The sequence below is a fragment of the Borostomias antarcticus genome, assembly GCF_949987555.1.
Source record: "Borostomias antarcticus genome assembly, chromosome: 5".
In the NCBI taxonomy this organism is placed as follows: domain Eukaryota; kingdom Metazoa; phylum Chordata; class Actinopteri; order Stomiiformes; family Stomiidae; genus Borostomias; species Borostomias antarcticus.
Window position 1 is genome coordinate 31,722,910 of NC_140238.1, and position 15,513 is coordinate 31,738,422.

General features: G+C 47.9%; 1 protein-coding gene across 1 annotated transcript; it reads right to left on the reverse strand.

Annotated features, from left to right (window-relative positions):
• Nucleotides 1–8,825: 8,825 nt before the first annotated feature.
• On the reverse strand, nt 8,826–15,259 carry LOC311308856 (charged multivesicular body protein 6-like). Its single transcript, XM_084437927.1, has 8 exons — nt 15,100–15,259; nt 13,620–13,729; nt 13,056–13,143; nt 12,373–12,459; nt 11,828–11,893; nt 11,395–11,475; nt 10,833–10,908; nt 8,826–10,730 (listed from the first exon to the last, which is right to left on the reverse strand). Exons 1-8 carry the CDS (start codon nt 15,163–15,165, stop codon nt 10,681–10,683), a joined length of 624 nt encoding a protein of 207 aa, XP_084294053.1. The 5' UTR covers nt 15,166–15,259; the 3' UTR covers nt 8,826–10,680.
• Nucleotides 15,260–15,513: the final 254 nt, after the last annotated feature.

Sequence of the window (15,513 nt, forward strand, 5' to 3'; positions counted from 1 at the left end):
CCTGAGTTGACTTCCTGATTCCTCCCCAAACAGGTTATGTAGCTCAACACACACTGGCCTTTTCAGACGAGGAGCGTCCGCCAAGGCCTGGTTATGCTGAGGTATGCCCAGAATGCGCTCTGTGAGAAATCAGGCTCTCCCGTAGATCACTCCGCTAACGCCATCAAGCCAGCCTGGCTGTCGGCGTCCACCTGTCCTCATGAGGTAGTGCATTGTGGGACATGAAAGGCAATTTATCCAGGTCTGCGAGCCAAGTTTAAACACAAACTCACCGAGTCAACCCTAACCTGAGACCTGAGACGCTCCTGTTCCGTAAAACAATATGAGTGACGTGGATAGAAGCCCTGTCTGTCTGTCTGTCTGTCTCCTTGTCTGTCTCCCTGCCTGTCTGTCTGTTTGCCTGCTTGTCTGCCTGTGTCTCCCTGTCTGTCTGTCTGTCTCCCTGCATTTCTGCCTCCCTGCCTGTCTGTCTCCCTGCCTGTCTGTCTGTCTCCCTGTCCGTCTTGTCACCCTGCCCGTCGGTCTGTCTCCCTGCCTACCTGTCTGTCTGTCACCCTGTCTGTCTCCCTGTCTGCCGTGTGAGTTAGCCTGTGGTTCACAGCCTTGCTGCTTGGAACGAGCCTAATAACTCGTCTTATGAGCGTCGGCGCCCGGGGGAGCAGTGAGACAGCCGTCTGAAGCTGCTGGAGGTGGGGGACCAATTACAGGCCAGCTGGCCAGAGGACTCCTCATCATTACAACGCCAGCAACATGCTAGCACACAGCTGAGGGAGACTGAGGGACGGAGGGAGGGAAGGAAGGAGGGAAGGAAGGAAGGAAGGAAGGAAGAAAGGAAGGAAGGGAGGGAGGGAAGGAGGGAGGGAGGAAGGAAGGAAGGAAGGAAGGAAGGAAGGAAGGAAGGAAGGAAGGAAGGAGGGAAGGAGGGAAGGAAGGAGGGAAGGAGGGAAGGAAGGAAGGAAGGAAGGAGGGAAAGAAGGAAGGAGGGAAGGAAGGAAGGAAGGAAGGAGGAAGGAAGGAAGGAAGGAAGGAAGGAAGGAAGGAGGGAAGGAGGGAAAGAAGGAAGGAGGGAAGGAAGGAAGGAGGGAAGGAAGGAAGGAAGGAAGGAAGGAGGGAAGGAGGAAAGGAGGGAAGGAAGGAGGGAAGGAGGGAAGGAGGGAAGGAAGGAAGGAAGGAAGGAGAGAGAGAAGCAGAGAGAGAGAGCTAGAGGGAGTAAGAGAGAGAGAGAGAGATTGATTACATTTACTCATGTGGGTGTTTGCGAGCGTCCCAGAGGGCCGTGGGGCAGAGGAACCATCATCTGCTCCACAGATTCAATCACAACTCTGATCAGACTCGACAGGCTGGTACTAGATCCCTGCGTCCCATAACCGTCTGCTAGTGTCAGAGGAGGAGAGGGGAACCAGGTCACCTCCTTCACCCCCCCCACCCCCCCCCCCACCCCCCTCGCTGACGGCCGACCGATCACTGGCCGGAGCTACAGCTTACCGGATTGGTCTAGTTTTGTTTACGTCGCCACCCTCTTGACCAATCACAGCCCCTCTGCTCCGGTGATTCAATTCCATTCAACTCAAAACAACAACAACAAATGAGGACGGTCTCCATGGAAGCAGAGTCTGTGCTGGTTGGGAGTTCCAGGGTCGTTAGATTGATCTCTCAGACGTTAACGGGGCTTCAGAAATGCACTTCAAAACAGCATTTTCTGACGAAGAGTTTTTTTTTATCCTCTACAAAATAATAGTTTGAGATGAAAGTAGTCTGAGATGAAAGTCCTCTGAGCTCAAATCTGTGCATGTAGGTGAACTTTGGAATGTTACAAAATTCCGGGAATATTCAAAGTTGGAAACTTCCCATGGGAATTAACAAGTATTTAAGGGAGTTAATGGGAATAAACTGGGAAATTTGGGGTTATTTATACTAACTGTATTTAGCTTGTCATATACAGACATAAATATTAAACTTTTGTTTATATAACAACATAGCAGGCAAACAATTCTATTTACTACTATCAATTTTACAAATGAGAATCTATTTGTGAGTAGAACTTGAATGGATTCTACAGCCCTCTTAGTAAACAGGATGCTAGGAATTAGCTGTGCATGTGATGGAGGAATGCACTGTGCATGTGATGGAGGAATGCACTGCACATGTGATGGAAGCATGCATTGCAACTGAATTTGCATTAAACCAGGAAGGTTTTAACCAAGATCAAGCTGCAAGATCTAGAATAGCATTTATGTATTTTCCCCAACTATGCTACATTTAAGTTCCCTGTTATAGGGGTCTGTGGAGGTGTAGCGGTCTAATGCATTGTGTTCCGGTGCAGCTGCCCACCAGTGACCGGTGGTCTCGCCAGATCCAGAGTGTGGCCTCATCCCAGAGGGAGGGGCCTATTGGGCCGCCGCTCCCCGAGGGTGGTTAGTTTAATCTCGGCTTGAGGATTCGTCACACAACAGCAACCAACCAGCAAATTGGGTGAACATGGGTAAAATCCTAAAATAAATTTATAAAATAAAAATCTGTTATAGACTAAAATAAATTTTAAAATTTCCAAAATTCCCGAGCTTAACTTCCCAGAAATGTCACACCCCTTTGCAACCCTAGTTATTACATCACTGCCGTCCCCCCAGACGGCTGTGCTAGAAAACTCACCAAATCAACGCACATTATGCAATTAACAATTCTCTCTCTACCTCAATTAGCCAATTCAATTAAGAATTCAGTGAGTTTGCACACAGACTCTGGTGCTTCAACAGCTTATGGAGACTCTGCTCTAAACCTCACTGACAGATCTGTGACAGTCACAATGACTCAGAAGTCAAAACGTGTCCAGGGTGCCTCAACACTTTGATTGAGCTGTGTGTACAGTGTGTGTGTGTGTGTGTGTGTGTCACAAGGTACAGCATGTCACAGAGTTGCATTTCCTAACCCACAAGCACTTCAATTAGGGTCCACCGCGCTCCACCTCAACATGGTACATGACTCACATACATGACCGCTCCCCACAAACACATGGACAGATGGTCCTTATTACCGAGGAGGGAGTTGAACCAATTCAACGCGGATGCTCGTGTGCTACGCTAGGCTAGGCTAATGCTAGGCTAACGCTAGGCTAAAGCTTCTCTGATGTTCAACCAGCTATAGGTGAGGAATGTTTGGGTCTGGCATGGCTGCATGGTGCCAGGGATGATTTCCCTCTACTGGCCCACTCATCCATTGGGGACGATGACACTGAGCTTGGGATGAGCGAACAAGCTTCCCCCGCTCAACGTCACACAACTGGGATTAGGATTAGAAGAAGAATAGCAGGTCATTGTGATCCCATCACAGGTTCAACTCATTACTCATAGCTCCACCCCCTGAACCTAAAAAAGACCCCTTAACAAGAACTGACCACTTAGAGGGGTTCAACCTCAGTAAATGAGCTGTGAGCCTGAGGCCTCTGGCCAATGATACACCGCTGCCTAAACCTCGTTTGCTCTCTCTCTCTCCCTCCTCTCTCTCTCGTTAATTACAGCCCAGATCCCTCCACAGTAATTAGGGACCATTTCAACGAGGATGTGGAACATCTCTCTCCTCCAGCACGCCGCACGCCCCCCCCCCCCCCCTCGTCTGCCCTCACCCCTGAGCCTGGGTTGGCACGCCTCAAATCGAAACCATCCGTGGAAATGTTCAACACACAACACGGCAGCGGCAAAAGAAGATGGACGCCCGTTAACGAGACGCAGCCGCAGCCTCGGGTTCCGCTCCGCGAAAGAGCGCCGCGGCGCCCAAGGAAGGAGAAGACGCGTCTATAAGCCGTCCGCCCACGAACGCTGAGAGAAGGTGGGAGTAGCGGCGTTTACCGCCGCGTCCACACAGCCCCCGGAGATACCAGCAGAGAGACCAGCAGGCCGGCCGGCTCTGCGTTACGACGCCTTCCGCAAACGCCGTCTTCCAAGGCCCAAGGCAGAGAGTAATACGGTAGAAATACTTCCATTTCAGAATCTAACGCTCGGGAGTAGCGGTCGTTTGGGAGCGTACGTGTTCCGCAAAGTAATGCGGTCGAGACGAATGGCTATAGGGCGCCGGCGCTGTGATGAACGATGTGTTTATTCGGTCGGCGGCGGCGGCCGCGAGGCACTTCTAGAACTCGCGAGGCCGCAGAGAAATTAAACGGGAGAAAATGTTCCTGCGCCGGGTCCATAACAGCTTGAAGCTTTTTGCGAGGCTTCCACAGGCCATTTCTCCTCCGACTACTCATCAATTAAACAGAGAGTGAGATGTGGTACATTATCTATCACTCTCTCTCTTTCCCTCTCTCTCTCTCACACACACACACACACAGACACACACACACACACACACACACACACCTCTCTGTCTCTCTCCCTACACATCTCCCCAGGATGACATGACACTTGACAGCATGTTGTTGCTAAGAGACCACCTGTTCAAAATCTCCCACGTGACTCGCTGGAAGTGTCGTCCCCTCGTCCCCGGCTAAAAAAAACAAACCCTGATTCGTTCGACTGGAGAGCTCGCCGACGACACGGCGTTGGAACGTTTGGCTGAGGAGAGAACAGGAAACGCGGGGGGAGTTCTCCTGTCAGGGAGAGAAACTACCTTTAGAGCCGCGAGATGTGGAACACGGTACTCGGCCCTGAGCAAACAGCACAGCTCCTCCTCACCCTGTTAATTACCACAGCAGAAGGCGAACTCATCGCGACGCCATCGCCATACCTAGCATTAACGCGGACGTAATAGCGGTGTTCTCTAGGTGGTGTTTACGGTTCGGGAGGGGTTCGGGAGGGGTGCAGGGGGGGGGGGGGGGGTTTGGGAACGGGAGCACAGGCCCGAGGGCAGACGGGGTCGGCCGCGCCCTGCGCTGCGCTCCTCGTACCTGGCAGGGTTAGCGTTAGCTCTGACGGCGCCCTTCCAACAAGCCGGCCATTGTTTGCGGCGCCTCGCCGTCGTTTCGAAAGCGATGGAGACGGAACGTCGTCGGGCTTCGCTTCCCGCTCGACGACCCATTGCCCCCCCCCCCCACACACACACACACACCACGCCCCCCCCCCCCTCCCGCCCAGACTGTCTGGTGCTTGTGTCTTTTGCGTGCAGCTAAGAGGCTTGACCCGAGGCCGCCACCCCTCACCCGAACTCCCGTGGAGGGGCGGGGCCGGCGATGATCCCCGGCAGGATGACCAGCTGGTGGGAGCTCCCCCCCCGCACACACACACACACGCGACCTCCAGGCACTGCCTGGGAGTCCGGCGTTTCCCTGGCCTTCGACGAGCCTTCTGACTGTCGATGAGCAACGACTGCATCCTTTATTTGAGATCCCACGAACTTGGGACTGTTGGGACCGAGGAGAGGAACGCGACGTGACTCACGCGGTAATACCAGGTTCTCAAGACTCACGCGGTAATACCAGGTTCTCAAGACTCACGCGGTAATACCAGGTTCTCCAGACTCACCATGATGAGCATAGACTCATTAAACTAGGTGTGACTCGACTGAATAAATAGCAATTCAATTCCAAACCATACCCTATTCACGCCCTGTGTAAACTCACCTGCCCTATTCAACACACACACACACACACACACACACGTGAGTCACAGCAGTGCAGTTGGCATCCTTTCCTCCCCTGCAATTACTCAGCATCTGTGCAACCAGCCCACTGTAAGGATTGAGCCGACACACACACACACACACTACACACTACACACTACACACTCTGTACTCTCTCTCTCTGACACAGCGGGATTCAGAATCAATCCCAGTCAAAAGCCGCTTTTAAAAAAAAACGAGGGTTCCGCAGAGGTGAGCGTGAGGAGGCGGAGCCAGTCGGACCCGGCCGCTCGTCCGTTCCCGTTCCTGCCGGCGCGCCCATCGGTCGGTCAGTCAGATCAGCCTGGCCGGTACGGCGAGCTGGCATGTCTCTCCGCTCTGTTCCGCTGCCCGTCAGCCAGGCCTGTCAGGGTGGGCGGGCGTGACCGGACCTCCACCGGCCCCCGGGGATGAACCCGCCGCCGGGGTTCACGGTCCGCTGGCCAGAACCGCTCTGCTTCCCGGAGAACCCTTGACAAGAACCGCTCTGCTGCCCGGAGAACCCTCGACAGAACGGATGGCAGTTGGTCTTCTGAACTACCCAGCTGTCCAGCATCTCTGGCTCTGTTTCTAGCTGTTTTCATTGACTGTTGCGCTTATTGCTGTATTATTGTTGGGGTCGTTGTACTGTATTTATTGTTGTATTGTTTGTTGTGATCTATTGTATTTATTTTTTCACTGTGACATCGCAAATAAGGGCGTGGTCACCCTCAATGTATTTTCCGAGCATAAATAAAGGTTATGAATGAATGAATGAATGAATGAATGAATGAATGAATGAATGAATGAATGAACCAAACCACACATGATTAGGAATGTGAGGGGGGAGGGGGGACATTCTCCCTCTCATCCAAGCACAGCGTCCAAAGTGCATCGGAGGGGTCTATTTATATTCGGACTAAATGGACGCCTTCCTTCCTCGAGTAGCTCTTTGAACGCAGCTTCTCTCAAGTCTGGCCTCGCCTGGCCTCATTTCCGACTGCTGACTGCTCCCCAAAGGAACGCCAGGACCTCGGCTTCCCAAACCCTCCGCTCTTTCTGGGCGCACTGGCTGATGGGAAACCACTCTGGTATGGAGGCCCTCAGGTTGTTGCTTTAAAAGCATGGGTGGTCGTTTCTTTATAGGCATGGGTGGGTAAATGTTAGATGTTAGACCATCCTAGTGTGATACAGGTGTTGGTGGGGATGGGCGGTTGTCTTGGTACCCTGAGAACAAGATGGCGTGTTAACATTCCAGAAACATCCACAGGTGTTCGGCCCTTTCAACTCAACACCCGCGTGAACCCCCAAGCTAGATGACGCAGGCAGCGCGTTCAAGGCCGTCTGCAGTGAAGCAGTAGTCTCGCGACGCCAGACTTTCAGAAATCCAACAGACTCAGTGAAGCAGTAGTCTCGCGAGACCAGACTTTCAGAAATCCAACAGACTCGCGCAGGGGATCACTGGCACATTGCACAATGAAACTCGCGTGTTATTAGAAATAGAAAGAGAAGGCGCCCAATTGTCCCCTTATGTCAGCCTTGAGATAGGCTAACTGATAGTCCTGTACCATTACCAAATCAGGAACAGTCACTTCTCTGTAATGAACATACAGTAATATGATGGCCTGTAAAATAAGAAGCGGGTGACAGAGAAACCAAAGAGGGCTGGAGCTCAACTGCTGAACTGGTTTGGATGTGGAAATCCCTCTAGGCAAATGTTTGCAGTCTCGAGGCCCTACCTGTTGCAACACAGCGGCAAGCCTACCCTGCCTGGTCCTGTCAGCCAAATACCCACCTACAGGTATGTCTAGCAGGCAAAATGGCAGGAGTCACTTTGAAAGCTGAATGGTTAATAGGTAATCTATTGATTGACTGAGCTGGGCAAGTGTGTGTGTGTGTGTGTGTGTTTATATATAAAAGATGGGATATTTTAGTACCTTGGTAGGCCGTGACTGCACATCAAATGCCTTAAGACGGAAGCTATACAATATGCAACAAACGATAGCAACAACTTGAACTCGACGCAACAAGTGACAGTCAAATAAAAGCTATTAATTATGCTAATGATCTGAAACGACGCAAAGACGCTACTCCCAATAGAGCCATATGGATTGAGACAGTAATAAAACCTCCTCCGCCTCCCTCGAGTCCCATCGTCTCAATCCGTGGAAGATGCGCCTCGGTCGAAATAAACATAACGACGAATAAGAGAAATCCGTCTTTCTAACAGCAATCCTATGTCAGTAACCTACCGCTCCAAACTTTTAACCACAGTTGAAGCACTTTACCTTGTAGACATTCTCCGTGATGCGGTGGACCTCGTCGGTGCGAGACATCTTGGAATCGTCGGTCAAAACCATAAACAGTATTTTCCTTTAGAGAAAAAAAAAAAGTATCCTCGTAAAAGAGACAAAGTATGCTGAGAAGGAGACGGAGAGGTGCTGTGATTGACGGTGTGTGTGTGTGTGTGTGTGTGTGTGTGAGAGAGCTCCCACTGAAAGTAAACGCACGCAATCTCTGCCCGGAGTGCAAATCGCTCCGCCAGCAGAGTGGATCAGGCTGTAGTTTAGCAGAGATCCGCCTCGTTTTCTACAAAAACCCCGCCTCCCCCATCCACTTTTGGCCAAATAACTACATTTGACCGGCTTCCCTGGTCTAGAACAACGTGAAATTGATTATACACATTTCACAAGAGCCTATTTCCTAATAAACGGACCATAGCTGTCAACTTGAAACCAAAACAAATGTCCTTCCGCTCCTGAACTGTGAAGAGTAGCAGAGTGACAGGTAGGAATATGTTATAGCAATGTCTATAATGACTTGCTTTTTGTTTTAATGCTTTTAATTCGTCCTGCCTTTTGTTTTAAATGTCTATAATGTCTTGCTTTTTGTTTTAATGCTTTTAATGTCTCATGTAAAGCACCTTGAATTGCCCTGTGGCTGAAATGTGCTATATAAATAAACTTGCCTTGCCTTGCCTAGGCGACCCTTCAGGCATGTAACCCCAGACACTAGTTGTCCATGCTGGCTATGGATAATAATATCATGACTAATGCTTTCAGGTGTATGACATTTTAGAGAAAGCACTGTTATCCTGTGATGTCTCAATGCAAAGTAGGCTGGTCTCTATGTTCACAGAGAAGTTAGAACTGTGGAGATACCGCCAGTGATCATCTACAACACAAAATGATCATCTCTCATTCGACTGTAATACTGTAATTTATTACAAAATCATTGTGGTTATATTATTTCACATGAAACAAGTGCATTATTGACATCCATTTGAAGTTCCTTTCACAGTACATTGTATGCCATCGCATTGTGTAAGATGGTAAATCAAACTCCTACACTTAATTGTTTTCAGTTTTCAGTGGGTGATGTTTTTCTCACAGTGGATAATTGGTGTGAGCTCATTACATGGTAATTAATTTACACGTTTTTTCCCCTCAGTGTAGGATAGTAAACAATGTCAGTGACATCTTGGTACGTCATGTCTGCCACAGAAGACCTGCGAGGAGGATTAACCCATCTGTCAACTTCACTCTCAGGTGGGAATCTGTCACGAGGACAGAGCTGCAAGACTGGTATATGGTGCCACCTGGTGGTCAATACATGTCAAAACAGGCTGTCAGTGATAACGCTGCTTGAAATAATCAAAAACATATGTTCATCTGGAAAACAATAAGAAATAAAAAGGGTTTGGACTAAATAAACAAGATCATGATGTAGTAACCATTAATCATTAATAAAATATGAATGTGAATACTACAGCTGGTTGGTAGAACCCCAAATACAATACAATACAAGCGTTAGCCACATTTGACTTTATCATGTAAGATGAGATTCTAAAACAATCATGACTGAGATGGTGTAATCAGAACAGATACTAGTGACATTAAGTCACCAATCCAGCTCACACAAAGGACACAGAATCCAAGATTTGATTGTGCTTCTTTTGTTTATGCAGGCTCTCTGTGTTCCATCCACATTGGGAGTCCGATTCCTCGTATGTGAAAATGTATTTGGCAAACAAATCTAATTCTGCTTCTGATCTAGCCTCGTGAGACCATCCTGATCTTGCGAACTCACATTCCACTTCTCTCCACAGATCAGTCTGGCCTTCCTCACAGTATCTACATCTAATCGATTTCAGTGGGCGGGAGTACTCGCCTTGACAAACTCCTTCAGCCAATCAGCGTAACAAAACGTTGCCAAATCCAGTCGGAAGAACGGCGAAAACGTATTTTCCGCCGAGAAACTCCGCTAGTGCGTACACGCGAGAGATGTTTTGTTTTTGGTGGCGTGTGTTCGTTGGTTCTTTAACAGGATTACCTAAAAACTACCAGGCCGATTTTCCTGAAACTCGGTGAAAGTGTGTAGCATGGTCCAACTTAGAACCCGTTAAATTTTGGAGCGAATCCGAATCACGGGGTGGGTCCTCGATTGTCAATTGGGGGGGGGGGGGGGGGGTCACTGAGACATGTGAAGGTCACTGAGACACCGGGTTTGGACTGACATTAAGCTCTCGACTTAACGAATGCAGCAATACTAAACACCTCCTGCTCGCACGCACGTGCACACACACACAGCCACAAAATGCACTCATGGGCGGAGGTCTGTGCTCCCCGAGCACCATTTCTAGTCATTATCGGGTCTATTTCTGCAACTGATGGCTGTGTTTATTCTACTAACACTTGTTGCTTCAGGAGACTCCATTAGCCTGTATTTCACGTCATCGACTACGGGACCCAATCAGGGTCTGCGTTCCCCTGGTGGACAAAACACAGAACGCAGTCTCCGATTGGCCCGGTCACATTGTAATTTCTGGAAATTGGCGTAGATACAGGGAGGGCCAGACTGATCTGTAGAGAGAAACGGAAGGTGAGCTTGTGTGAGGTCAGGATGGTCTCACGGGGCTAGTTCTGATTTCCCTTCTGACATTCCTTCATCCTTGAACAGGGTTCTAGAGAGGGGAGCAGCAGACAGATGGTGTCTACAGTGTCCTGTCCCTCCTCCTCCATATCCCACCAGGGTGACCCAGGGTAGGGTCAGCTGGCCCGCGTCATGCAGACCGACACCGTGACCCAGCCACTGTGGACGGCTGTTTGGCCTCTAGGCCGCCAGCATCTCTCTGTCCATCTTGTTTTTTGCAGGTTTCCTCTCTGGGAAAACACAAAGAAGAGGCCAAAACAGTCACGTCACAGTGAGAGATGACACTACATTACCAGGATCTGGCTTCTACCCATGAGTACCAGGCCCAGTACCTGAGTCCGGCACACCTGCTTCCGCTACTTCTGGTAGCGGCTCGGCAGGGACCTCTGGCAGAACCATGTCTTCTCCCTGTCTCGGTAGAGAGGGGGGGGGGGTTAACTTACAGAAGAGGAACGGATCCATGAAGGACACCACCACCGATCTGCATTTCCACGTTCCTCCTACCCAGCATCCCTCTGGGTTTAAAAAATCGATTAATCGATTCTGAATCAAATGATTCAGAATCGATTCATGAATCCCAAAATCGATCTTTTATTGAATGAATGAACGAATGAATTAATAAATTAAGGAATGAATAGTTCATTAATTCATTCAATGATTCATTCATTCATTTTTGGAAATCAGTATCGATACCCAGCCGTAGTATTGATGTGTTGCACAACTTGGCAGTCATGTAATTAAGGTTACAGCTCAAAAAAACAGGTTTTAGTAACAATAACCGAATCGATATTGAATCGAATCGAATCGCGATAATCGATTCTGAACCTTGTGAATCGGAATCGATTCTTGAAATTGGAATCGATCCCCAGCCCTAGACCCTACTGGGTGACGCACCTGAGTGATGGCCTCCAGCTCGGCCAGAACCGCGTCCTCGTCCTCCTGCGTCAGGGACCCGGCCAGCATCTCATCTATTTGCTGTTGGAACAAGAGGAGGAGGTTAAAGGTTAAAGTCCCAATGATTGTCACACACCTGCGTCGCACACCTGTGAAATTTGTTCTCCGCATTTGACCCATCCCCTGGGGGGGGGGGGATGTAGCCCCCCCAATTCCAACCCTTGATGCTGAGTGATGCAGAGAGGCGATGGGTACCATTTTTATAGTCTTTGGTCTGACTCGGCCGGGGATCGAACTCCCGACCTCCCAGTCTCAGGGCGGACACTCTAACCACAAGGCCACTGAGCCGGTAAGTGTAAGGCGGAGGGTGGAGAGAAATGATAATAGCGACAGCAAAAAAAACAACACAAACAGGAAGTGATGCGACGCTCACCTTCTGGTACTCGATGGCTTCCTGGGTCTCATCCATGATCCTCTCCACGTCCTCTATGGACATGACCTGAGGAGGAGAGGGCAAGACGAGGGCGTGACGCCATGTCCGTGTAGAGCCAACGTGATCACATGCTGCGAGTGAAAAGGCCCGGATCTTTCTTTTTGCTCCTGTCATTGTGCTTGGTTGTGAGACGAGAGAAAGCAGGGCTTTCCTAAGCAGGGCGGGAACACCGTATCCAAGGATAGCTAACAGTCACACTGCTGTAGTCAAGGATTTGCCTCTTAATCCTTTAATCTTCAAAGAATGTCCAGCTATGCTAACACGGCAAATAAAGGCTTTCTGGAGTGCACGCTATTAAACCAAGGAGCACAAAAGAGTCGGTGGTGAAGGTTTGACAGCAGTATGATGTATAACGTATACTAATGTGGTTGGGTGTTTCGTTGCAAATGTACGGTTCAGGCTGTAGTCATGGCTATTGTCGTGAGAGGAGGAGGAGCGGATTATGAAATGTCAAACAGATGACTCAGAGCGATCCATACTCATACCTCATGCATGCTCTTCAGGCAGTCATTGCCAATCTTGAGTCCCTCAATGACTTTCATCTCAATCTGGGCAAACTCAATATCTTGAACCTGTGGAAGCATCTCAGTTAAATGTTTACATTGGCATGGCTAACATGGTATTCAGTCTGAAAAATGTTTTCATGACAAGTTCTGTTACCCGTTGGAGCGCACAATCACTTAAGTCTGCCAGTGTTTATTGAAATGTATTGTCTAAAATGTTCTATGGACACACACACACACCTTTTCAGAGTTATGTGTTATTTGTATTGTGAAGCGCTTTGTGCATTCGTGCTGTGAAAGGCGCTATATAAATAAAGTTTTACTTACTTACACACACGTGTCTGTGGAGTTGTTCAATGTAGCTGTCCTCTATACAATCTACTTTATAGTGTGTGTGTGTGTGTGTGTGTCAACATTGCATGCCCCCTGCTGGCTGCTGTGGGTAGTGTTATCACTACCAGTAATTGACCATTTGGTTGATTGGCCTAATTAAAAAATCTGGCCGTCACCATCTGCGACCCCTGCCAGTACCCGTGCCAAATATGAACGCTCTCAGGCCCACGGTGTCCAAGGAAATTGGAAACCGAGATACAGAGAGAGATTTGCTCATTTGTGTGTTAAATATGCCTCATTGCTCCTGACAGAAGGAGGATATAGATTCTTACCATTCGTTCCAAGTTTGTTATCTGGTTGTCCGTCTTTTCTAGTAGCTGATCCTGGTAGCGTTTCTTCTTCAGAAGAAGCAGTGCCTTCCTACGGTGTGAGAAATACAGCGCAGCCAGGATGAGACTCTACATTATACAATTGCACACTCAATCTTAAGTTGAATCACAAAATGTTTGGCAATATATCGGCCTTCAAATCGTTAAAAGCTAGACGGCATTTAAAATCATCCAGGGGAACCTTTGTGTTCAGGCTACTTTGAAAGGGACAGTAAAGGTCAAAAAGGACATCAAAGATGCATGGTAGCACTCACCAATAAAAGATACATGGACAGATCCTCTATTTCACCGGTTTTATATTTGCCTCCATTGACGGCAAAAATAAAACCGGTGAAATAGAGGATCTGTCCAGGTATCTTTTATTGGTGAGTGCAACCATGCATCTTTGATGTCCTTTTTAATGTTCACAATTTTGGTTAAGCACCACAACAAAGTCTCTTTTTTTGAGGAAGGCGCATCCATTTCTATTGGGACAGTTAAGATATTTGTGATAACATTCAGCCTTACTCTTTTCTGCCATCTTTCAGCAGCTGCTTGGCCAGAAACCTCTCTTTGTCCAGCTGCAAAGTGATTCTTTTCTGGTACTGCTTCAGTTTATCTCTCTGCTGCTTCAGTTGCTGAACAGACACAGGGAAGTGAAAAGCATTGGTGAAAAAGGCATAGCAGTCTAAACAAAAACAGGAAGTGCTTTAGTGTACTGTAGTTAGCCAGTGTGCAGCTGGCCGGAAATTGAAGATAGCTCGCTACTTTTGGGCAAGATACTTAACTTGGTAAGGTAGCTAATTAGACAGCAGCCCCTTCAACTCATCAACATTGCTAATGAGTTAATAAGTAGTGCGTAGCTACCTGGCCTGACGGTAATCCATGTTATGGTCTGAGCTAGCTCAGTGGCTCACTTCACACACTACTTTCCTTGGGTGTTCATCGTAATAATGTATGATTGATTGATTGATTGATTTTTATTTATTTTTAAGACAGGGACAAGGTACTGTAGACATTTCCCCTATAGAATAGGGAGAGATGCACTGTACAAGGTTATAGCTAGACAGCTAATTTCCACCCGCAGTCCCTGGGCAAATAAATATACAGTCTTAAAATAGTGGGGCAAATAGTACACAGTGGGAAAGTTACATACATGCTGTAGAAGGAATACAAAAAAAAAGTTATGTAGCACAGATTTCACTCATTCCTATACCCACATCCCTCTATACCCTCATCCCTATACCCTCATTCCTATACCCACATCCCTCTATACCCTCATCCCTATACCCTCATCCCTATACCCTCATTCCTATACCCACATCCCAACCTCCCCAGACCCTTTCTCAAACCCTAGGTACAGCCCCCATACATATGTGCCACACACACACACACACACACACACACACACACACACACACTTGACTGCAGCGTGAGCGTGTAAAAAAAGAACTCGTTCACCTAGACAGTACTAATGTTAGCCAAATGGTCCTGGTAGCCAGTTTAGGTAGCAGTTGGCAAGCTTGCTAGCTAATGTTAGGTAGCTAGTCCACCCTGCACTCCCTGGTAGGGCTGCTCGATTATGGCAAAAATCATAATCACGATTATTTTTGATTGATATTGAGATCACGATTATTTAACACGATTATTCATTGAATTTTTTTTATTTTTATCAAGTTTTAACATTTTCTTAACATATCAAATTATACATTGACTTTGAAAACAATTAATTTATTAAATGTTGACTTGCTTTTCTTTTTAACAATGTTCTTTGGATTAGATCCATTTCTCCCATGGGAGACAGTATAGCTCTGCAGTGTAGGGTGCACTTGATTTGTGCAAAATCGTTTTATGGCGATTATTTTGTTTTAATGATCGTTGACAGCCCAGATCTTAATCTAGATTAAAATCCGATTAATCGAGCAGCCCTACTCCCTGGCTAGTCCACATGAGAGGCTGGCTACATAGCTAACTATGCTACATAGCTAACCCAGCTAACCCAACTCACCAGAACCGCTTTGTCCTGGTCCGTAATTCGAGAGGGGCGGCTCTTTCTCCCGAAAATGTTTCCCATTATCTAACCACATGCCCGCCACAGTCCTCTTCTTTAATACAAGAGCTACTTTCTACCAACAGGGTTTATTTCTATCATTATGCGACAGTAGCTGTGTATGGTCTGATGGTTGCTTGCTAGCTTGACAACATCATAGACAGAGCCATCGTTTCCTTATTTAGTACGGCAACTAGAGCAGGTCAATTTAAATCGCTACGGCGTCACTGCAAAAGGCAAAAAGTATCCATTTGCCCATTGATGACATGGGTTTAAATGTATTCATTGTGATTACTTATTGTTCCTACCGAAATAAGAGCTTCTACTTCAAACTTTACAAGCATAATAGTGACACTTGGCTAGTAGGCTAGT

What these genes read in the sequence shown, in the direction of transcription:
- LOC311308856 (XM_084437927.1), bottom strand. Translation starts at nt 15,165, where the DNA reads ATGGGAAACATTTTCGGGAGAAAGAGCCGCCCCTCTCGAATTACGGAC. An exon ending in GCCTGAAGAGCATGCATGAG is followed by an intron (nt 11,894 to 12,372) that starts GTATGAGTATGG and finishes TCTCCTCCTCAG; the next exon opens with GTCATGTCCATAGAGGACGT. An exon ending in AGCAGGTGTGCCGGACTCAG is followed by an intron (nt 10,731 to 10,832) that starts GTACTGGGCCTG and finishes GTGTTTTCCCAG; the next exon opens with AGAGGAAACCTGCAAAAAAC.